At 39.2% G+C, this 17597-nt stretch overlaps 1 protein-coding gene across 1 annotated transcript; it reads right to left on the bottom strand.

Annotated features, from left to right (window-relative positions):
• Positions 1 to 502: 502 nt before the first annotated feature.
• LOC140142681 (CUB and sushi domain-containing protein 3-like) lies at positions 503 to 17506 on the bottom strand. Its single transcript, XM_072164676.1, has 19 exons — positions 17411 to 17506; positions 17096 to 17264; positions 16390 to 16602; positions 15653 to 15853; positions 15415 to 15515; positions 14906 to 15080; positions 14186 to 14386; positions 12899 to 13096; positions 11197 to 11382; positions 10750 to 10980; positions 10094 to 10324; positions 9622 to 9822; positions 8197 to 8397; positions 5229 to 5486; positions 4472 to 4708; positions 3806 to 3973; positions 3176 to 3652; positions 1602 to 1744; positions 503 to 800 (listed from the first exon to the last, which is right to left on the bottom strand). The coding sequence occupies exons 1-18, from the start codon at positions 17411 to 17413 to the stop codon at positions 1626 to 1628; spliced, it is 3570 nt and encodes a 1189-aa protein (XP_072020777.1). The 5' UTR covers positions 17414 to 17506; the 3' UTR covers positions 503 to 800; positions 1602 to 1625.
• Positions 17507 to 17597: the final 91 nt, after the last annotated feature.

The following is a 17597-nucleotide window of genomic DNA, read 5'->3' as shown; positions in this document are numbered from 1 at the left end:
GAAAAATAACCGGCCAATATTAAAAGTACTCTTCTAAAATTCTAGACAATATAGTTTTGTAACATGTCCTAAATTTTTAGCTAATTTAGGTGTTTGGAGAGGGTCGTACTTTTGTGTTTTAGGAAGGATATGTAAACGACAGATAACACCAAAAATATGAAGAAATTATTTCCAAACCGTGTTAAGTCAACAATCATTATGTTGCTCATTTTCAAGAATGCTGGTTTACAAAAAGCACGCCATTGTCTCATTTCGTGAACAATGGTACACATACCATTGTTTCCTTTCGTTTCCTTTATAATCGGTTACCCAACTGAAGCTATAATACAAACTTTATTGCGATATCGCACATGAAAACAGTCACATGTGCACAGCCAGAGAAGATCCGATTTAATCAGTTGAGCTGTTTCAATGAGTGTTATCTTGGTTTAATAGCTTTTAATGGGGTTAAGTCCTGCAAAGGTCGAGATGAATTCTACTGTAGACATGACTGCATCATGCTGAGATGTAGTTGGGACTCAGTTGTTTCACAAGGTCAATGAGATAAACATGATGGGGTTTCCATTTATACCAAAATATCAATTTTGTTCGGATGATGTTGTCCCATCCTCCACATCAAACCCGGTATAAAAACAAAAACAAAAACCACACATGTATTAATATCTTCATGCTGAATATACAAAATATATAATTCTAATAATAAAAACCGTTATGGGTATGTCATTATCTTCAAGCCCCGGAATTGTGAGTATTATTAATTCTGAATAAATAATTTCCACCTCTTCCTCTTCTCATATTCTCTGAAATAAAAATAAAAATACAGATTAAGAAGTTAAACATGAATAAATAACTTATTTTGTTAGAAAATTAGTTTGAAATGGATTGATCATAAATAAATCATTCTACATATTAGCTGGAGCTCAAGAACAGACATATTTGGCCATATCTTTCCACGATAGAATTATTATGACATAATTTTAATAATTTTTATCTTTAATACGATATCGATACACTGCTACTGTAAAAACGATATGACATATTCCAGGAGTCTTCCAGGTGAATTCAATACACCCAGAATGGGACCTTAACCTCACATACGGGGGGTTGAATTTCAAACAGGATTACCCCTGAATGGGTGTTTCCATTTGAATCACCCCTGTGTAGGAGATTATAGAGGGTGTATGGATATAAACCGGAACAGCCCAATTCCATCTTACAGGTAGCATTTTGTATTTAAAAAAAATTATCTTTAAAACAGCAGGTAACAATTTTTTTTTAACAAAAAAAAACAAAACAAAAAAAACAGAATAAGAACATGTCTTTCCTAAAGACACACAGGCTTCTGAAGACAGTGCCTTGCGAAACACATCATAATTTATACATAAATCCAGTTTTTAGAACCACAAAGGTAAAAAGGCTTCACACGAAAAATATAATGTGCTGGAAGACATACCAATGAAAGAAAGAAACAAAGAAAGAATGAATGAATGAATGAATGAACGAATGAATGAACGATTGAATGTATGAACGAACGAATAAATGAATGAATAATTAATTTATTAACATTTATTCATTGTATAATCATATAATAATTAATTCACCTATTTTAGTTGTATTTAATTTTACTACTTTTCTGTCTCCATCATATCTATGCAGGACGTTTGGCCTTCCTCTGGCTGCTCTGCCCCCGCTGGACATGCAAGACACTCGCCGTCACTTTCATAAGTATTTACCTCACAAGGCACTAGAGATTTATAAAGAACAAGCACAAAAATATCAAACAAAATGTGATTTATGAAACAGCAATGACAACCAATCGACCAATTAACTAACCACACGAAAAAAAAAAAAACCCAACAAGGCCATTCTCAGCAAACCACAAAATGTCAATGTTTGAATGCTATTAAAAAAATATCATTTTATACCCTTTGTAAACCCCGACATTTAAACGTTTTCTGTAAATTAAACGTTCTGTGTTTGCTGGGTTATAAGCTATTATACTAAAGACCAGTTTATAGTTTATCCAGTGGCGTAACTAGGGTTGGTAGCGCCCGGGGCAAGAAACAAAATTGGCGCCCCTACCCCCACCCGAGAATATCTTATAGACGCGGGGAGTGGCGTAGCTAGGGATTGTGGCGCCCAGGTCTATACATAATGCCCCCCCCCCCCCAATTCTTGAAACAATTGCGCGCGACATTGTGGACAAATAAGGCCTACCACTAATTAATTTTGGTTATCGATCTTGTCCTTTCAACTGATTTTGTGCTGAAATGCGCGCGAAGATTTTGACTTTCATCGCTTGGAGGGGCGCAGAATCGATGCTGAATTGGTCAATTGGGCGCCCCTAGTTACGCCACTGTGTTTATTGCTTCGACAGATGTCGCGTTTTTGGTTCACCGCCACGATTTCGGTTCGTTCCGATTCTTGGTTCTCTGCTGTAATTTTCCGCTCAAGTGACTAATTAATTTTTGTTCTACGTCTTGCCGTTTGTCGCTGCGGAAAAACACTATGGCAAAAAAAAAAAAAAAAGACAGAATAAAAAGACTAAATCGCGTCCGACGTCAGGGCAAAGGCGAGACGTGATTGGCAGTGGCGTAACTAGGGTTGGTAGCGCCCGGGGCAAGAAACAAAATTTGCGCCCCTACACCCCCCCCGAGAATATCTTAGACATGGGCAATTCTTGAAACAATTGCGCGCGGAGCGCGAGAAATTTTGGACAAATAAAGCCTACCACTAATTAATTTTGGTTACTAGAAGTTTAATATCGGTCTTTAAATGTTCTTTCAATTGATGTCGTGCTGAAATGCTTGGAGGGGCGCAGAATCGATGCTGAATTGGTCAATTTGGCGCCCCCCTAAGGGTAGCGCCCGGGGCACGTTGCCCCCCTCTGCCCCCCGGTAGTTACGCCACTGGTGATTGGTTGCCCACCTGCGCAGTACGGCATTTTCTGTCTAGTTGTCAGAAATTCAGACGCGAATCTCCGTCTTTCATCAGTTTCATTTATATACATGATATATCTAAGCATTTAGATTTGGCCATTTTTGCGTAGCCGTTGCGGCAACACACATTGCAGGAGCGGGGTTCATGGTTTAAGAAAAGGGGGAGGGTGGCGGCCTAATTTGTAGAAATGTTATATAGCCTAATAATAAACCTAATAATAAATATATTAGCCTACCACACGATAGTTCGCCTTCCACCAATACACATCCGTCATCAAGGCAATCCACAAGAACGCTTTCAACCTCTACCCCCGTCCCATTATCGCCACTCATCGGTTGCATCGTCACATTGTTACTCGGGTGGAAATCATTGTCGGTAATCTTCTTTGCCATCTTACGACTTAATGCCTCCAAAGCCGCCCGCTTAGCATTGCTAGCGGCCATAGATGTTCCCGCCTCCAAGTTGGATACTAAAGTGTAACAGAGAGACATCACAAAGTTGTTGCTCCTTCTACGTCGGGATGAAGTTGTCTCGCAACTGACTTGGGCATCTAAAACATCACATACGCCAGAGCAGGGACTGCCAACTGCTGAGCGCTCCACAAATCCTCTGAAGTCGCTTTCTATTCCTTGTTTGACGTCGTCGTTATTACAGTCCACATCGGTGCCGAAGAATGCATCACTTGTTTGAATGATGATAGGCGGTCCGATTTCTGTTTCGATACGTGAACATAATGTACAGAAAACATGTGAGAAGTGATAAGTATTAAGATTATTTAACTACGAGTGTCGCAGTTGGCAACTGGCAGTAATCAACCTTCTTAAATCTATTATTCTTATACTAGGCCTAGTATCCGATAGCTTACGTTTGCATTCAGGCACCAGAGACGCAGGTGGCTGCCATCCACTATCACCACACGTGAACGTCTTCGGTAGCCCATGTCGCACTCCGTAACCATTATTACACACGAGTTGACAAGCATTTTCCGAGCAACTCCAGATTCCGTTGACAGGAGGAGGAAGGTCTTGGCAACCTATCATCAAGATTGAGACAAATATGTTTAGATGCGGTTATCATTGGTTAGGTTTGCAAACATTTAGAGGAGTGGTAGTAGCCCGAGCCTGGAGGCTGCAACCCTGGCTGCAAACACAATGGGTCGCGGCTGCAACCCTGGCTGCAAACACAATGGGTCGCAATACCTATAACCTTTAGGGTTCGGATTAGGGTTAGGGTCCAGGGTTAGGTAGTAGTAGTAGTATAGAGACTGTAACGATGGCAGTGGAAAATCACGAGGTGGTGGGTTCCAAACTACTTGACAATTGCCTTCGACTCATAGTCGCATGGTCATGGGTTCATAGATGCATTCACTCGTGATAGGATTGACGTGTCGTGGTGTTATAGGATACTGTTTTACGGAATGGGCACGCCTAGATGGAAGCTTGGTCGCAACCCCTGAAGTCATATGCTGTATGTGCGTTTTCTAAATTTTAAAGGCTTTTGTCATTTGTTATATACCACTGGTTATACATACCCGCAACTGTAATAACGAAGGCACATATGTTAGTGGCTCCATTGTCCGGGTTGATAGCTGTACAAGTAATGGTGTGGTCACCAGACAGAAAAGCATCGCCAGGTTGACGATCACACACAGGGACAATGGGCGCCTCCGTAACAGGGTTTGTGAAGAGAGGTACATCCCAGGTAACATCATTCGTAGAGTCAAAGTTCAATGCAACTGGACACTGTTGGATGGCCGGTGGTAAATTATCTATGTTTAAAGTATTTGGATGATTATTATACAGATTTAGAACTCAGTCACTATAGAGTTAAAAAAAACAATTAGAAATTCCGTATTCACTGCAATAGGCATAATAACATTTTATCTTTGGGTGTGTCAACTATAAAATCATATATATGATTTGTTGATAGAGAAGGAATGTTGGTAAACAAGGTTTTTGTTTCTGATCCAGTAATTGCACTCAGGCCTACTTGTTTACGTTTCAGTAAACACTGTTGCCTTTATCAAAACTCGATGAGAAGTGAAAAGTCTACATTGCCAAATTGGTTATCGTGTGCGTCATATCGTGTGCGACCCTGCGTATCGTGGGGATGGGATGGATGTGTGGGCCTGAATGAGGAGACGTAGGTGTATTTTCGTATGTTTATGTGTGCATACATTTTGCGTAAATGTAAGTTTAATGATTGCAGTCTTTTCAGGATTATTCTGAGAGATGACGCTGGAATTTTTTTCTCAGACAAAACAAAAAATCAAATAAATAGATAATTACTTATCACTGTTACTTGGAAGCTGCATATCGCACTATTTCCCGCCTCATCGTAAAATTGATACGTAATCAATGTATCAGTTTGTACGAAATACGGTGATGTAACATCCTGAGGCGTGATCTCCACGCGTAATGGCGCCTGAGAATTATCACTGGCTTGTGGTGTATCGAAATAGATTTCTGCTAACGGTGGTGATGTATTTGTAAGCTCTCCATGTATTGGACGACTTGGACAAGAATCTATTGTTGGTGGCTCAATATCTGTAGAGGTGTAGGATGTAAAGAAAAAACGTGATGTTTCAACCATACGTTTCCTTTTTTATTCAATAAATTACACTTACTGGGTACGATTTGATGACAAGATGTTATATTTGAATTAAGAGCTTATTTCCAAACCGTGTTAAGTCCACAACCACCTGTTTCTCATTTACTTGTGTGATACAATCATAATTACTTTGACAAGTTTGACATTCAACAATGAGTTGTACCATCAACAAGCCATTATTTACCATAACAATGCTGCATAACAATATGTAGACTATTGTTCTCATTTGGGAACCAAAGGCCTCACACAGTATTGTTATTGTGAATCCATCCCCTGTTTGATTTGTAATGGTGCATGCAACTGAAATTATAATACCTATAGCATCACAACACATTGCAGAAACATGTGTTTGTGGACTTAAGGGGGAATAACACCCTCATTTTCATCAGTACCCCTCTTCTTTTTTTTCTTGCAAATTTATAAAGTACATATATATGTTCATCACCTCATGTCATGAACTTATAAAATATATCTACATACAAACTGTTTTTAAACCATTTTAGTAAGCCATTTTAGCCCTATATATTTTTTGTTTACTGTAACCTAGTAACTGAGATGTATGTTTCATAACAAACCATAATTTATTCTATTGAACATGTCCAAGTAGAATACATGAATAGAATACATTAAATCCTTTGTTATACTATCTATAGAAATGTACTCACTGATTATAACACTGAATAAATTAAATACGCCTAATCTCTTCCACATACACAACTTAATACTACACCATGTATGTATCTTGTATAATGTGTTGTTAGGAAAAGAGATTAAAAAGGCTATAAGGTCATCAGCGGTCAGGTTATAGGTCAATTGGGTCAGGTCAAATTCAGGCATCCATTTGGAATACATGTGATAGTCTGTGATATCATACATGCAGTGGCGTAACCAGTGGGGGACCGGGGGCAAGCTGCCCCCCCGGACACAAAAACTGGGAAGAAGAGCAAAAAAATTGGGAAGGGGAAAAGGGGAAGGAGAGAAAGAGGGAAGAAAAAGGGAAGGAGAAGAGAAAAAGGGAAAAAGAGGAAGAAGAGAAAGGGAAAGAAGAAAAGAAAAAGAGGGAAGAAAAAAGGGAAGGAGAAGAGAAAAGGGAAGGAGAAGAGAAAGGAAAGAAAGAGGGAAGAAGATCTATACTACTTTCATTGTGAAATTTTGTACTCTGAACACTGGATTTTTAGCTTCTAATATGCCAAAAACCATGAGCTTCAGGGGGCTCCGCCCCCTTGACCCCCGCCGGGGCTTTGGCCCTGGACCCCACCAGGGGCCCTATGGCGGGCCCCTGGACCCCACCTGTTTATCACTTCGCGGCAAGCCGCTCGCGATGCGCACATAAATAATACAACTTTTGGTCAAAAATTGGGAAATTTTTCAATCTTGCCCCCCCGAAGGTCAGGTCTGGTTACGCCCCTGCATACATGTCATAATGAGGCATCAATTTTGATATTTTGTCTGTTACTGGATATATAATGGAAATTTGTGAGGTGGATATACTAAAATACCTTGGGATGTAAATGGTGAGTACAATTTAGATTGCCTAGTTGAGATGGATTGGGCAAATAAATATAAAATAGTTACCAACATCACAAAAATGAAGCTTACGGAAAACTACCTAATATGATGGTATAGATGACAAAAAATACAATCTTTTTCAACATTGCTGTAGTGTGATTGTGGTAACCTGTTACCTATGGCTTAATTAAGTTTCAGTGAAATAGTGTCGCAAGTTAAAAATACAAAATATAGCTCAACATTGAAAATAGAAGCATTTTAACTGGTTCGTTTTTTGATAGTTGTGGAGCACGAAGTTCATGAAGTCATAAAAGAAATCAGGGACCACTTATTCCCATTTTACATATCAACATTATTTCCCTAATGTGTTAGCAACACATATCCAAAATTTTAACGAAATCCGTTGATAGTAAGCTTTCCAAAATGAAGTGAATTTAAAACATCAGTGATGTACCACTTTTTGGCTTATACCTTTAGAAGTATGTACGCGTCATTGATACTGATGCCACCAATTGAACGAGAAGATTTGCCCCTTCATTTTGCATACCACTTTGTCCAATTTCTTTTTCTCATTTCTTCACAAAATGCAAAAAAATGCATAAAAAATGCAATGGGTGTAGTACCCCCTTAAGGGAACTGGAATGAGCGTTTTGAGCGTTTCGGCAACATTTTTTATGGGACATAAGAGCACATCAGACCTATCGAATTGCATTCTGAATACGAAGAATATCTTTCTGATATAAAATAATTTTCATTTTATGAAATTCACGATATAATACAAATTTTATGACAAATTATTAAAATTTGTAATCAAATTAAATCCTACATTTTACAAGGAATTACCTAGGGCTTAGAATCGTCCTGTTGTTGCTATGCACCTCCGATTGGTTCAAATAGCGAGTACGAGTATCGCGTCGACGCCCACACGCTAAAGTATGTGATATCGTGTCATATCACACGGGTAAAAACCAATAAGATTGCAAGAATGTTTTCCAGTGTTTAAGAATATTTTGGAATGCTATGATGCAATCGCTTCCCTCTTATCATGTTGCAAGATAAAATTATTGCACCCGAAAAAAATAACCATCATATTTTTGTTTTGCCAATTTGAAATTTGCACAAATAAACAACTCTTACCCTGGCAACTTAGATTCAATGTTAGCACATCCATATTCCACGATCCATCTGATCCGCAAACTATCTGTTCCGTAATACCGGTGAGTACATATCCATCACGTGTGCATAATAATGTACAGGCACTACCAATGTTGTTGGACGCCGAGCATTGAAGACTTATATCAGAAGGCAGCTGTGCCTCGAGCAAAGAGCATGGAGTAGCTGAAACAGAAGCATTTTAGAGGAAAAAATGTGTTTGACCATTAAGCAATGCCAACACACGTTCATCCAGCCGCAGAAGTATTCCAAACTTTTATTCAATTATGAACAAATACATTTGGTGATCCACAATCCAGGAAAAAAAGGTTGGCATACTTTGCCTGTCTTTTGGTATATCTCTGCCCCCGCTCCCCCAATTCAATGTTGGACCAAGCCATGTTGTCAACAGGCCCGTGAGACCCTCCAACATTGAAAGATGGGGAGTGGTGAGATATAGGGGGTAGTCTGTACTACATATACTGCATGTATATATGTTTCACTCGCCTCTCCAATTTTGGTAGGGCACGCATTTCAATTGTTTAGTGCAAGTGTGCCAACTATTAATTTCGCGGATTGCAGAAGCGGCATTAATCATTACATGAAAAATACAAACAACATAGTATGCAACATTAAAAGGATGAATTAAGTGACTTTGGTGAACCTGCTTCGCAGTCTCCAAATGATGTTGTTCCCAATTGCACTAACTAACTAACAGAGGCATACTTGTCAACAGCCTTGGCAACACGTTTTTTGAGAAGCCAAGTTTCTTCAATCCAGACGGTAATGAACATGACCGAGTGACCCAATCACAAAGACAAGGATTTTGTAATCAAATAGTGTGAACAAATTACAAAGGGGAGTATACTTTTGGAACTTTGTGTCAAATCTTTCCTCAATATAAGCTTCGAAAGAACAAACTTACTTCCAAAATGAACCACTTCATATTTTCGTGATCAATGAGAAATAAGTCCGGTTTCGGGTTTTTCTTGTTTGAATGTCTTGAAAAATGTTTGCGAATTCAATTTCACCATCGCCATTCGTGGTCAGAACACTCGAGATGAACCTTTCACGATAGATACTGTAATATCCTCTGAATCTAGATCAACTTGGCAACAGCAACACTCGTGTACACCAACTGGCAACACTCGGGGCAGATTGGAGATAGTCGCCAGAGATGAATAAATCCAAACTGACGTTCTGATATTTATATCATATTTATATGCGTCGCCGTGTACCTTCATTCGCTAATATTACATATACCACCCGGGTATACCACACTTATAAAACGTATAAACCCTTAGGTAATAGCTGGTAATGTGAACACCCATTACCGGGATCATATTGACAGCTATACTCAACATTAACTCATGCCATGCATCTAGACCATTTGAATTAAAGAAACACTACCTGCAACTTGACACGAAGGCTGTTCTGTCCACGCCCAGTAGGTTTGGCTCTGATCATATTCACACATTGCCCTGCTGCTTCCGTGCAAGACGTAGCCATCTTCACACGTGATACCACACTCTCCACCATAGTGATTTGCGCATGTCTCATTTGAGTCCAGAACTCCATGATTGGGTAGAATAAGTGGTTGACAACGACGAACTTTGACAAGAGAATTATATCGTAGGAATTACCGAGAGGAATTAATCCAAAGGATTATTACATTGTAAAATATGATGAACAAATATGATTGAGAAAAACATCTGAGCTTAACATTAATGATCTCAAAGCAATGTTTATGATACAATCATGATCAATTTATAATGCTTTCAATGGACATGAATTTTTATCTTATTACTCTTATACAATGATCATCGCGTTTCGATGTTGCTGCCACGAACTGTCACCTAAATATATATCTATATATATGTACCTGTAACCGTCACTAAAGAAGCACATGTTGCCTGATTATTGGCGTCATCAGTGGCCGTACAAGATACGCTGTACACTCCTGCTGGAACTAAACCATCTTGGTCACACGTTACTTCAGGGGATAAACCCGAGTTATCGACTGCATTCATTGACAAGTAGGCGACCTCGAAATATTTCTCAGCGTAGATGGTCTTGGTTGGTAGGCAATCAGTAAATCGAGGACTTTCGATATCTGAAATTTTAAAATGTCAATGTTGGTATCAGACTTCTCAAATAACACACTATCTGTGAACTGCAATCATCTAATTCATATGTTCTTCTCACTACAATGCGCATACTACATGAGTAGCTGGAAAATAAGAGAATCATAATAGTGTTGCCACAATGTCTATCTTCCACACACTCACTGCCCGGTATAATAGGTATTTACTAATACCTATAAATTAAAACTACTAATACCTATAGTTTAAAATCTTCCACTCTTCTCCAGTGTGCCTCTGTGGCTCAATTGGCGGAGCGTCGTGCTAGTAATACGAAGGTCGTCGGTTCGAATCCGGCCAGATGCACTGTTTTTTTTAACGTTTATGTTCGCTGGCTGCTCTGGGTAAGGATTAAAATTTGTTCTTGTCTACCAATACTGTTCTTGATTAACCTTACCAATACATTCAACTTCGTTGAGATCAAGCCCGAAAATGGACAACCAATCTCCAGTACCAGTGCATATTACGTAATCATTTGGAAACGTGCTACCGGTTGTATCTCCGAGCCAGAAACCCGGTGTGGTGCAGCTTTGGTCACAGACTGTGCCAGTTGTGCTAGGTTGTAACCCACAACTTGCTGGGGTAAATTCAGAGCCAGGTGTCATACTCACGGGCGGACATAATATCTCTGTGTTCAGTAAAAACAATAACACGATATAGAAAGTAATTAATGAAGGTATGCGTCATTAAATGAAGTCGCTGATACCATGCAGCGTTGCACAAAACAATTTGCTCTAATAGTTATAAGGCATTACACACACCAACCCACCCCGCCCTCAAATACAAACTCCCCATCCTTACACACTCAAATATACACGACCTAATCTACACGGCATACAATTACCTTCACATGTGAAATCTGTGTTGTCCCAGGTACCACCAAGTAAACAGGTGGAAATACTGGAACCAGCACCTTGATACCCAGAAGGACAATACCACTGGCATATAGTACCAATGGGCACTGCTGTATCAGATTGACATCCTGAGCTGAAAGCGGGTGAATTATCTTCAATCGCTGGACAGGTAGTAGCTGAGCAATGATTTAGAAAAATGATAAGTCAGTGTCATATGCTGAATGTTGTTAGTATAATACAGGTTCATTTTGTCGATAATATTTTCAGAATGTCTGACCACAGTGAGATAGTAAAAACATTAGCATACTATTTTTTCAAGCTTTTATACTTACACTAAGCCAAAAAAGAAACTTATAATTTGTCACAAGGTCATATCTTGAAATCCTGTGCATCAATATGAACCACAATAACACACAGGATTACTTCGATACTCTGCTCTAAACACATGTCAGTAACCAAGCAATTGTGCAACTGAAACAACAGCAAATTGCACTGACATTGAACAGCTTCATGGTCAACATTCACAACACAGCATTGGCACCCAGCATAAGAAATCTGTGAGAATGGGTATAAGATCCTTACACAGGTGCCAATTTCCAAAGAGTAAGTGGAATAGTGTGGAACGGGGCTGATTTCTGCTTTTCACCCACTTTCTTCAAGAAACAGGTCTTGTTCTATACACTATTCCACTTGCTCACATATTTCTTGTGAGTGCCATTTATTGGGCTGTGAATGTGGTCCAGGAAGCTGTTCCATGTCGGTGCAATTTGCTGTTATGTCAGTTGGACAACTGCTTGGTTACTGACATGTGCTTAGAGTAGAGTATTGAAGTAATCCTTTTTTTTACATGATTGAAGTTAGTTTAACACTCCACGGTAGAGATTTACATATTCGTCCGTTAATAATAATTATTGCGATTCCTCGATAGAAAGTACCTCGACACTGAGGTTCCACGGTGTTCTAACGACACGGGCCCGGACATATAATTAGTGGGCTGTGTGGTTTTAGTGGTGCTATCGTGGTGTATCCTTAGACAAGACTCTTAACCTCATATTGTCTTTCTCCACCCAAGTGTATAAATTGGTACCTGGAAAGGTACCACATACTTGTTGTACGGGAGGATTGACGAACATTCACAGCAAAGTAATAAGCCTTTTTGAGTAAAGGAGAGGGCGTACTTTGATTTGGGTAATCTTTTGTCAGCTGAGAAGCATGTACAAAAGATTACCCACACCAAAGTACGCCCTCTCCTTTTGTGCCCGCCATACTTCAAAAAGGCTAATTGAGGTGGTCTGGCCCACTGACCTCTATATATGGATAACGGGCGGCGACCGAAAAAGTGAAACCACTTGGCTGCCATATTGGTGAGGGCAAAACAAATTTCACCTCACTGATGAGTAAAAAAAAAAGAATCCTGCGCCCAACTCTGTATAAAGGTACATGAAAATTGAAATTAAAATTAAAATTGAAAAAAAAAATCGCCTCCGAAGGCGCCGAAATTGTACTCACTGACCTTCTATCATTATTGGTGAGGGCAAACAGCCATAGTCAGTGGTTTCAATCGGCGACTATCCTATTACGTGCGAGCCCGCTATCCATAGGTCAGTGGTCTGGCCCAAACGCCAAGGAAAAGCGGCACTTCGGCCTGCGAACATTGTTTGGCATGACTTTTACTCTTTTTTAATAACTTACCTCGACACTGCAGTTGTTGGCCGCTCCAGAAGGCATCTGAACATGCTGCACCAGGGTGTATATTGCAATGCCTGACAGCGTCACCAATGGTCTCATAAGTAGCGTCACATGCCATCTCACATTCTGACCCAGAACATGATTCTGCACCAGACAGCACATGACCGTTGCTAGGAGGGATGAGATTTGGACACTGTGGTTCTATATATGATAATCAGCAAAACAATGAAACGAGGTGTTGGATACAAAAATCAACTTTGAATTGATTGAGTTTTGGACAATTTCGAAATAGTTTTCAAGAAAGACGACAGTATTCAAAGCACATTATTATCCTTTCAATTATAATTAGAAATTGAGCTCGTTATATAATAGACTTCTCCGTAGTCCACTTGCCCATTTTACATACTCTGGCTATTACATTTAAGCATAAAACGCTATTTTGTATTAATTTGTGTGCAATTGATAGATTTTCACATCTGATATTTACGGTCACCATACTCCCTCTGTTTGTTAGCTTCCCAAGTGGACTACTTACTTTGACTTGCGGTTAACATTCTTAACACGGGACTCAATGGAGAGTTAGGCCAATTTCTGGCCTAACTAAAATTGGCCATGATGTAATGCATCTTAAAATGGATCTGGCTTGTGATTGGTCGCCCAGATCTCGCTATTGTTTAAATCCTCCGGGTACGTGCCATTACCATTAACTACATCGTACACAACATTTGCGGCACGTTTGTGGTGGCGCGAAAGTTAAACTCTCAGTGGTACATTGGACATACATTTAGCGCGTCATGTACCACCATGCTTAGTACTTGCGGTTAATTTGGATTGATAAACAAGTATGATTGACAGTGTGTTTTAGAGACCAAAGTCCCGGGGAAGTTCTGCTTAAAAGTCAAACTAGATAGTCGGATTTTTTACTCGGGCTTTCGCGATCAATAAACTGGTTCCAAAATCAGAATTGTTTAGTAATGAAGTGAGCCATTATAATTATGCAAGATATGTTGAATTCGATAACCTATATTGTCACTAATCATCTAATTATATAAACTCTTTATGACAATATTACTATTGAACACTTTAATTTTAACATGTTTAATAAACATCAGTATAATTTTGAGTTCAACGGAATGCGTTCATCATGATTAAATAATAATAATAACATATTTTTTAAATCAAAATTCGACTATGGCATAGTCTAGTTATATAATAAAAAGATCATAAGCAAAACAATTGGATGGCGTCCTATCTTGAATAAAGGTAGTCTCCTAAGTTACAGATACTTACGATTGCATGTAAGATCTGTATTGCTCCATTGTCCCAATTCGCTGCTACCAATTTTTGGCAAACACGTCATTGTATAGACACCCTCATAACAATAGCCATTGTTACATACAAGGATGCAGGTGGTACCGAGGATATAGTCGGATGTATCACAAAAGAATTCACCATTTGAGGTCGAGTCTATGGGACTTGGACATCTGATGACTACGAACAAACGAAATGGTATGTTTTTAAAGTGACCTGTGACCTGCTACCACGAAATGAGCGTTAAGTCTCAAGTTGGTAGTTTTGAGACATCCTGGCTGAGTTGATGTTCTTTGTTTGCCGCGCACCTGTAAAACGAGCAGTATGTCCTTCGTGAATGGCCCATTGTGCCCAATTCACAAAGAACATACAGACATACTACTGGATTGAACAGGTGCGTGTGAAACAAAGAACACCAATGCAGCAGCCAGGATGTCTCGAAACTACCAATTTGCGACTTATCGCTCATTTAGTGGTAGCAGGTTACATTATGTGATATGATCAGTTGAAATGTCATGAAGGAGTAACATGTCCAGATGAAGTTTGATCAGATGAAGTTTACAGAAATTTAGTCAGTTACACATCTTTATGCTTGGGGCACTACTTGATGGTATGAGTAACTGTTAAAACCATCGTTTTGGCTTTGAGATGCGGTAAAAACAACGTATTTTTTAAGGCATTCTGTAGCGTAATGTTTACCTGATCCAATCAGTTGAAGTATCATCACTGCTCTGTTGCCATGTTCATCTACGGCCTCATACTCTAGAGTGTGAATACCTTCCGTAAATATGCTAGGTCTTTCACCATTAACTACTGCCTCAGAATCGATACTTATTAAGTTGGCTTGTATCACACCCGATGCTGTGTCGAACGCCTTAGAAACAACACACATGAGTCATAATGTTATTCCTATTAAAGAGTACCCGATCTATTTCCTAACTGTTGCTTCTCCTATTAAGCTCACAATTGCCATCCTTGAGATGGTTGATGTAATGATGATGATGATGATGATGATGATGATGATGATGATGATGGCGATGATAATATTGATGTAAATATTTTCCCTAATCATTAGTGCTGCTAATTATATAGTTGTTACTTCTCTTACGAGCCTCACCAACACCATCGCGAGATGGCATATGGTTTTGAGGGTGATGATGATGATGACGTCGACGACGATGATGATGAGGAGGAGGATTATGTTTTACCTGAATGGGTTCCCAGCTGTAATCAACAAACGCACGTGTTTCTTTTGGTTCAGCAATGAAAACAATCGAAGCTGGTGAGCTGAAGATCGGGGGTTCCTTATCTGATACAAAACAGTAGAGAAATCACATGAATTTGGAAGTACTTGATACACAGTAACAATCTTATTGATGCTGACGTCGTTACATAAAGGGCGAACAATGAATATTAATAAAGAAACAAATAAATAAACAAACATACCTTCACAAACCGTCTCTCTGCTCCAATAACCTTCACCGCAGGTAGCGTCGTCATCTACTAAACACTCTATATTCTGCGAGGTTTGTTGTAATTGATAGCCTGGGTTACAGGCTACGTCACATCTAGACCCATTGGTAGTGGGACACGAGCCTGCTACTAGATATCCATTTATAGGAGCTACAAAGTCTGGACATCTTATGGCTGTGTAGAACAAAATAGATGTATTGCTCTAAACAGGACATTGTACAATCAGGGAGTAATAAATGTCAGGAGAACAATGCTTAACAAAGAGAAAAAAAAATCTTGAAACATATCCAGCACTTACATTTTATTGAGCTACGACATTTCGAGACCCAACTGGTCTGATATTTTGATCACGTATGATTCCAGAGCACTGCTGGTGTTTCTAGATGATGGACCGATCAAGAGACCAAATCAGTTGGGTCCCGAAACGTCGTAGCTCCATAAAATCTGCTTACAGGATATTTTTCAAGAACATTTTCTTTGCTAATCTACATGAACTATCCTGATGAATTTCTTCAAAAATGACGACTATAATATAATTCGGTTATCCAGTCAATATTTAGTTAATTTCTATATCTAATGTTTATGATGGGGATAACCAGATACATGTAAGTCTACACGTTGCTGCTTCTTGGGATGATGATGACGGTGATGATGACGACGATGACGATGATGACGATGAAGATGATAAAAAATAAAGTAATGACGCTCACGCTCGCATGTTGGTATTGTATTACTCCATTGTCCTTGGGGTTCTTCAAGTGTTCCAATGTTTATGCAGTCCAATGTACTGCTGCCAATTAGACAATGTCCAGGTCCACACCTAGCGTTGCATGTTATACCAGCGATGTTACTTCTATAGTTAACGTTATCACCACACCAAAACTGCATGTTTGGAGCTACAATTGGCATCGGACATCTGGGAACTAAAAAATATAAAACGGCATCTTTTTGTAATTAGAATAACGCTTATACACTAATCCGACGAGCCAAGTGATGGTCAGAATTCATTCCGCCATTACTGAGAGCCATCCGCACCAAACTGGTGTTGTAACTGCCCAATTTGGTGGAAAAGCTCTGCTTCAAAATCAATCTTATATTGTATTGCATTGTAAACTTTCAGTATCCTTTTGTCACACGGGTGATAGAACACAGTTTAAAATTCCCGCAAAGTCTGCATCATTTCACATTTCAGGTAGGATGGCCCACTTCAATGGCTGCCATTGAGGTATAGGAATGCATATATTATATATATTAAAATTGACAATTTTACATGTATTTCAGAGAATAACTAATCCGGTCTGTGTTGTTGATTGGCTCAAGAGCTGCAAAGACTTGATTATCGTGTCGAACAAGCTACGAAATCACTGCGTTGTTTTTGCAAATATTCGGTATGAAAGACACACAAAGTTATATAACCTTTGACAACTAATATTAGATCATAGGTAGCTTTGTTTCCAGCTTCATCTTCAGCCTCATATCCCAGTGTATATTGTCCTTCATTGTAGTAGTTGGGCCTAAATTCACGTGGAGATGAGTTTATGCTGACGAAGGTTGCATCAATTGAACCCGAAACGCTGTCAGTTGCCTGAGTAAGCAAGAGACGGATGGAGAAGAAAAGGTAAAGACAAATACCATACATGTAGTAAAATGAATTAAAAAACAATAGAAGCAGCTTAAGATAAAGCGAACTACGAGTACATAAAGATATACATTAATTATGATAGTACTTGCCATTATTGGCTCCCAACTGTAATCCACGTTCGCTTCTGTAGTTCCACTTTCTGCAAGTACTGAAATGGTTCTTGTGGGCGGAAATGTAGGTGGCTCAATGTCTGCAGAAAGATAATGAGGACTCGATTCTTTTTTGTATCATAGGATTTGTAAAAATGAGTGTTCATGAAAGTCTGCATAAAATGGT

This window comes from Amphiura filiformis, chromosome 20 (assembly GCF_039555335.1).
Source record: "Amphiura filiformis chromosome 20, Afil_fr2py, whole genome shotgun sequence".
NCBI classification, from domain to species: domain Eukaryota; kingdom Metazoa; phylum Echinodermata; class Ophiuroidea; order Amphilepidida; family Amphiuridae; genus Amphiura; species Amphiura filiformis.
This window is presented reverse-complemented; position numbering and strand designations above follow the sequence as displayed.